The following is a 7,705-nucleotide window of genomic DNA, read 5'->3' as shown; positions in this document are numbered from 1 at the left end:
ATAAAAGTTTTTAAAAACAACAACAACAACAAAAGATGTGATACACACACACTGGAATACTACTCAGCATAAAAAAGATGAAATCTTGCCATCTGCTACAACATGGATAGACCTTGAGGATATTATCCTAAGTGAAATAAGTCAGAGGGAGAAAGACAAATACTGTATGATCTCAGTCATATTTGAAATATAAAAAACAAAAAGAAACCAACAAACCAAACCAAACAAAAACAAGCATATAGCTATAGGGAAAAGAGTAGTGGGACTTCCCTAGCAGTCCAGTGGTTCAGATTCTGCCCTTCCAATGCAGGGGATGTGGGTTCGATCCCTGGTCAGGGAACTAAGATCCCACATGCTGCATGTCACGGCAAAAAAAAAATAGAGAACAGAGTAGTGGTCACCAGAGGAGAGACGTGTAGGGGTAGGGTGAAATGTGTAAAGGGGGTCAACTGTGTAGTTGAAAACTAAACTTTTGGTGGTGAGCATACCATAATGCATACAGAAGTCAATATAATGTACATATGGAACTTATATAGAGCTATAAACCAACATTACCTCAAAAAATAAAAGTTTCCTTACTGGTAAGGGAGCTAGGAAAATGAGGAGGGAAAGTGCAGTAAACTATTGTATTTTCTTATAAATCTTTTAGTACTATTTGATTTTGAATCAAGGTCATAAATTATTTTGAAAAAAGTGCATTTTAAAAGATCAGTACAATAGAGATCTTGCAAGTCTCCTCAAGAGTAAAAAGGAGGGGACTTCCCTAGTGGGCCAGTGGTTAAGACTCCGAGCTCCCAATGCAGGGGGCCCCGGTTCCATCCCTGGTCAGGGAACTAGATTCTGCATGCCACAACTAAGACCTGGAGCAGCCAAATAAGTAAACTTTTTAAAAATGTGCTATACTGCCAAAAAAACAAGAATAAAAATACTAAATATTTTAATAAGAATAGAGATGCAACTAAAGATAAATAATGCAATGAAAACATAATACCATTACATTTGTAAATCCAGATAAAATAAATGTTTTTTAAAAAATAAAATACAAATTACTTTAAAAAGAAACAAAACCCAAACAGATTAATAACCAAAAGTAAAATGGAAAAGATAGTCATAGACTTATCACCCAAACCCAACCCATTTAAAAGGCAAGTTGTAATAAACATGTAGAAACAGATGATAATATAATTATAAAAACTATTCTGTTGCATAAAAATAGATGGAAAGCTTCCTAATCCATACTATGAGGCCAGGATAGTTTAATACCAAAACCATAGAAGTTAAACATACACCTCATGTACACAAACAGAGCAATATGGGCCAGAAAAATCCTAAAACTATGTTGGCTCATCAAATCCATCTGTTCATTAAAACAATAATATGCAATGTTTAAACATTATTTATATCAAGAACTCAAGAATTAAAAAGCTAAAGAATAAATTTCAACAGATGTCAAAACTCTCTAAAATATGAAAGAATAAAGAAAAATAAGAAGACTTTTTTAATCCAAAAAATAAAGCATTTACCCCAAATTGAGATCAACAATCATAGTTAAAGATGAAATACCAGGAGCACTTCCACAAAGGAAAGAATGACACCTACTTGCTACTATTAATTTTAAGAGTATTCATTGCATTGTCTTGGAAATGCCAGTCATATGAACACTAACTTATACATAATACTTAAATCAGGTGAAGGGTGGAGGATGGGCGGTAGAAAGTGTTCCAGAAAAATACTGTGGGTAAAGAGTGAAGACCTTGAAACTGGAAGGATTATTTAATTAACAAGAAACCCAAAAAAGGCCAGTTACTCTGCAGGGTGTACAGCATTATTGTTAAGCAGTTTACAAATAAAAGGCTCTCAACCAATTTTTGCTGACTTTTTGATGGAGACTTCATTTTCTTATACATTCTTTACTATCAATCTTAAAAATAGGAAAAGGTTTTCTTAGGATTAATTCCTGGTGGGAAGCCAGAGTTTAATTTTGTGCACCTAAATTAAGGAAAATGACTGATTTACTTTTCTGAGAATGCAGACTCTCAGAGAGGGAAACAGATGTAAGCACTTACTTACTAGGATTACTGTGGCCAGTTGAGGAAAAATATGAAATGAAACAGCAAAGACACTTAGAAAAAAAAATCACTCCTACTCCAGCTTCTTTAATCCGCCATCTTTTTGTTCTTTTCCTGAAATCGGGAATAACATCTACAAAAACGCAAGGTGGCGCTGCAGGCTAAAAAGAGAACAAGATATTCGCATAAAGGATGTTGCAGATTTCAGCTTTAAGAGGAAAGCTGGCCAGACTAGAAAAGTAGCGGAAAAGAAGCCGTGGTAATAGGTATTGGGAGAAAGCGGGGATCCCTCCCCACAACCGTTGCTATTATCCAGCTCATTTCCAAGGATTCGACTGATGCCATTTATGAGTTGCTTGAGGCCTAGAAAAAGTGTTTTTGGAATACTGGTTAAACGAAGAATGGAGGCCACAGTGGGACATGCTGTGCAGCAAAGGCAAGTCCTATTTCTTTGTGTATTTCTGGGAGTGTCTTGGGCTGGCGGGGAACCGCTACTGTATTTTGTGGAAGAGGAAGCCGAGAAAGGCACCTTTCTGACCAATCTAGCAAATGACTTGGGGTTGGGGGAACTATCAGTCCGGGGACCTAGAATCGTTTCAGACCAGAACATAGGAATTTTACTACTCGAGCCACTTACTGGTGATTTATTTCTAAATGAGAAATTAGACCGAGAGGAACTGTGTGGCCCCACAGAGCCTTGTGTGCTGCCTTTCCAGTTGTTACTGGAAAAGCCTCTTCAGATTTTCCCTGCTGAGTTATGGGTCAGAGACATCAACGATCATTCTCCAGTATTTCTAGATAGAGAGATTCCCTTGAAAATATTAGAAAGTACCACTCCAGGGGCGGCATTTCTCCTAGAAAGTGCACAGGATTCAGATGTTGGAACCAACAACCTGAGAAACTACACCATCAGCCCCAATGCTTATTTCCACATCAGCGTCCATGAGAGTGGGGAAGGGATTATCTATCCTGAATTGGTACTGGATAGACTGCTGGATCGAGAAGAGGTGCCTGAGCTCAGTTTAATCCTCACCGCCTTGGATGGTGGCTCTCCCCCAAGATCTGGGACTGCCCTGGTACGCATCCTGGTTTTGGACATAAATGACAACGCCCCTGAATTTGTACAGCCTCTCTACAAGGTGCAGGTGCCCGAGGACAGCCTTGTTGGCTCTCTGGTTGTCACCGTGTCAGCTAGAGATTTAGACAGTGGAAGTTACGGGGAAATTGTTTATGCATTTTTTTATGCTACTGAAAGAATTCTCAAAACGTTTCAAATCAATCCAACATCTGGCAATCTTCATCTTAAAGCTGAATTGAACTATGAGGCAATTCAAACTTATACATTAACTATTCAGGCCAAAGATGGTGGAGGACTTTCTGGAAAATGTACTGTGGTTGTTCAGATAACAGATATAAATGACAATCCACCAGAATTTCTCATGTCATCACTTACTAGCCCAATTCAAGAAAATTCACCCGAGACAGTCGTAGCTGTTTTTAGGATTCGAGACAGAGATTCAGGTAACAATGCAAAGATGGTGTGCTCCATCCAAGACGATCTTCCCTTCATCCTGAAGCCATCTGTAGAGAACTACTACACCTTGGTAACCGACAGTCCTCTGGATCGAGAGAAAAGAGCCGAGTACAACATCACCATCACCGTCACAGATATGGGGACCCCCAGGCTGAAAACCGAGCACAACATAACCGTGCGGGTGTCCGACGTCAACGACAACGCCCCCGCCTTCACCCAGACCGCCTACACCCTGCGGGTGCGCGAGAACAACAGCCCCGCCCTGCACATCGGCAGCGTCAGCGCCACAGACAGAGACGCGGGCGCCAACGCCCAGGTCACCTACTCGCTGCTGCCGCCCCACGACCCGCACGTGCCCCTCGCCTCCCTGGTGTCCGTCAACCCGGACAACGGCCACCTGTTCGCCCTGAGGTCGCTGGACTACGAGGCCCTGCGGGCCTTCGAGTTCCGCGTGGGCGCCGCCGACCGCGGCTCGCCGCCGCTCAGCAGCCAGGCGCTGGTGCGCGTGCTCGTGGAGGACGCCAACGACAACGCGCCCTTCGTGCTGCACCCGCTGCAGAACGCCTCGGCGCCCTGCACCGAGCTGGTGCCCAGGGCGGCCGAGGCGGGCTACCTGGTGACCAAGGTGGTGGCGGTGGACGGCGACGCGGGCCAGAACGCCTGGCTGTCGTACCAGCTGCTCAAGGCCACGGAGCCCGGGCTGTTCGGCGTGTGGGCGCACAACGGCGAGGTGCGCACGGCCCGGCCGCTGAGCGAGCGCGACGCGGCCAAGCAGCGGCTGGTGGTGCAGGTCAAGGACAACGGCGAGCCGCCGCTGTCGGCCAGCGTCACGCTGCACGTGCTGCTGGTGGACGGCTTCTCGCAGCCCTACCTGCCGGCCCCGGAAGCGGAAGCGGCGGACGCGGGCCCGGCCGACCCGCTCACCGTCTACCTGGTGGTGGCCTTGGCGTCGGTGTCGTCGCTCTTCCTCTTCTCGGTGCTGGTGTTCGTGGCGGTGCGGCTGTGCAGGAGGGGCGGGGCGGCCTCGGTGGGCCGCCGTTCGGTGCCCGAGGGCCACTTTCCGGGCCCGCTGGTGGACGTCAGCGGCACGGGGACCCTGTCCCAGAGCTACCAGTACGAGGTGTGTCTCACAGGAGGCTCAGGAACCACCAGCGAGTTCAAGTTCCTGAAGCCAATTATCCCCAATCTCGCATCCCAGAGCATAGGCAGGGAAGTGGAAGAATATCCCTCATATCGGAATGATTTGGGATTCTGATAAAGAATAAAAAATAAATGCCAGTATTATGTCTATGAATATATTTCTATTAAGAAATTTATTTTGACTTACTGTATAGGAGTGCTTTCACATTATTTCAAGTATTGTCAAAGTCATAGAATAAATTTTTTTTACACAAAAAAGGATTCAGCTGTAGACTTAAGAACACTCCACAAAGCACGGAATGTGTATTGTCATCTTTTGTTTCAGTTATGTATGCAGTCTATTACTTGATAAATCTTGTTTGAGACGTTTTGAATTGGAATTCACTGTCTTCAAACAATATTGCGCTTTTAATTTCTGAATTGTTTACAGTGCTGTACAAGTATACCTACCCAAATTTTTTAAAAAATCACTTAGTATGTATGCATCATACACTATTTTAATACTTCTAATTTTAGAGGTAAACCTATTAGGGGAGGTATTTTAGAAATGAGCAAAATGACGTTCATAGAGCTTCAGTGAGTTCACTAAGGTCACCAACTAATAAATGGCAGAGCTGAGCATTTCTCCTAGATCCTGATGCTGGGGACTTGCTATGATGCTACACTGTTTTCTTTCATGAGATATCACCTGGCAACTTTCTCTCTAAGCAGAAATCTTCTTCTCATATTCATATTCCTGTTCAGTCTTTTCTATATTTGGAAAGAATAAGGTATGTATTTGTCTGTGGTTTTATTTTCTTATAAACTAATAATCCAGTTTTTCTGAATCAGTTATTCAACTATCATTTTTAAAGCTCTTAACTAACCAAATCTCAAGTAAAAAAAAATGATGGGCATTCCCTGGCGCTCCAGTGGTTAGGACTCGGGCTTTCACTGCCCTCGGCCTGATCCCTCATCAGGGAACTGAGATCTTACAAGCTGCACAGTGTGGCCAAAAAAAAAAAAAAATCAATTTGTGCTTTCTGTGTTATCTGAACATATGATCTTCATTTCATAGAAAAGACTAATGACCATGAATAGAAATATTACATAATTTTGATTGCTCATTTATTATTTTCCTCACATTGCTGTGATTTTCCTACAGTAGTTCCTACGTACTCTTTTTAACGTTTTTATTGTTTAATTTGAAAGTTATTTTTTAACATTTCTATTCAATATACTTCAGTGCTGATTAGGGAAAGAACAAGAAAAAGAATAGTTTTAAGGGCTTCCTAGGTGGCGCAGTGGTTGAGACTCCGCCTGCCAATGCAGGGGACACGGGTTTGATCCCTGCTCCAGGAAGATCCTACGTGCCAGGAAGCAACTAAGCCCATGCGCCACAACTACTGAGCCTGTGCTTTAGAGCCCGTGAGCCATGGCTGTTGAGCCCATGTGCTGCAACTACTGAAGCCCACGTGCCTAGAGCCTGTGCTCCGCCACAAGAGAAGCCACGGCAATGAGGAGCCCGCGCACCACAACTAAGAGTAGTCCCCACTCACCGCAACTAAAGAAAGCCCGTGCACAGCAAAAAAGACCCAACACAGCCAATAAAATAAATAAATTTATAAAAAAAAAGAATAGTTTTAAATATGTAATACTAAAGAGAAAAATTATCACTGAATTACTTAGAGATTCTGGAGAGTTAAGAAGCTTTGTTTGTTTTAATAATCTAACTTTTTCTTTAACAGTTATAAGTTTTGCAGAGCTGTATTCTGAATATATCATAAGCTAGTACTAATAACTTTTTTTTTGGGGGGGTACACCAAGTTCATAATAACTCTTAAAACAGTAATATTACTGTGCATTACTAATGGGATATAGTCTAAGGACCAAAAAAAAAGGAACCTCACAGCAGTAAAATCTTAAATTTTTTACATAGTGTCAGAATAAAATTAGTTTTTCCAGCAAATCAATGGCATGGAAAAGGGGAGGAGGGGACTTTATACAACGACAGAAATTAAGAGACATACGAACCAAATGTAAAGGATGGTGGATCTTATTTGGATCTTGATTCAGACAACCATAACAACTTTGAAACAAGTGGAGAAATTTGAATACAGATGGATATTAAACAATATTAACCTAATTTCTTAGGTGTGGTAAGGGCATTGTAGTGTTTTTTTTAAGACATTAAAAGTTATAGATGCATAATGAAGTATTTATGGGTGGAAATTTAGTTTGGGATGTGAAAATGTTGGGGAGATAGGGTAAACGATTATGGCAAAATATTGATAATTGTTCTAGCTAGTTATGAGTACCTGGGGGTTCATCGTACTATTCTCCTTCATTGTGGGGTTTGAAATATTTCAAAATAAAAGGTTTTTTTAAATTGACACTGTAAGAGGAGAATTGGAATTAACAAAACTCAGACATCCTTCTGAGATACAGAATCATCGCTACGGCCACAGATTATATCTGTATTAGAGAAACTCTCCAGCCTTTCCTGTTTCCTCATTTGATGTAACTTCTATCTGAGATAAGGCTGCTCATGCATTCTTCTACTGCATGAATCTTGGGGGGTTTCCTAGTCATGGCAATGGACTAATGCAAATTCAGCTACCTGATGACATTTAATTACCTGCATGGTGTGTGTGTGTGTGTATGTACATAAGGGGAACCTCTTTCTGCCTCAGTTTCCTCATCTATAAGGTGGGGAACTCACAACAGCCCTATGTGGTAAGTACCATTAATATCTCCACCTTACAGACGAGGGAACTGAGGCAGAGTTTAAATAATTTGTCCAAGGTTCATAGCTACTAATTATTCCCATAGGTCAGGGCAATAAAAGTATTTAATTCTGAAAGTTTTCTGTTACTCAAATTATAGATATTTAAAATTTTCTTTTTGCTCCAAATTCAGTTAGCATTACTGAAGGTAGTCTCTACTAATATCATTTCTCCTGTATGGCCCTCAGACAACTATC

At 41.9% G+C, this 7,705-nt stretch overlaps 1 protein-coding gene across 1 annotated transcript; it reads left to right on the top strand.

Moving 5' to 3' along the window:
* The first annotated feature begins 2,382 nt into the window (after positions 1-2,382).
* PCDHB7 (protocadherin beta 7) lies at positions 2,383-4,871 on the top strand. The gene has a single exon (XM_057733002.1). The coding sequence runs from the start codon at positions 2,408-2,410 to the stop codon at positions 4,856-4,858; it is 2,451 nt and encodes an 816-aa protein (XP_057588985.1). The 5' UTR covers positions 2,383-2,407; the 3' UTR covers positions 4,859-4,871.
* The last annotated feature ends 2,834 nt before the right edge of the window (positions 4,872-7,705 follow it).

This window comes from Hippopotamus amphibius, chromosome 1 (assembly GCF_030028045.1).
Source record: "Hippopotamus amphibius kiboko isolate mHipAmp2 chromosome 1, mHipAmp2.hap2, whole genome shotgun sequence".
NCBI classification, from domain to species: Eukaryota; Metazoa; Chordata; class Mammalia; order Artiodactyla; family Hippopotamidae; genus Hippopotamus; species Hippopotamus amphibius.
Note: the sequence above shows the minus strand (reverse complement) of the source record. Positions and strands in the feature narration are given on the sequence as shown.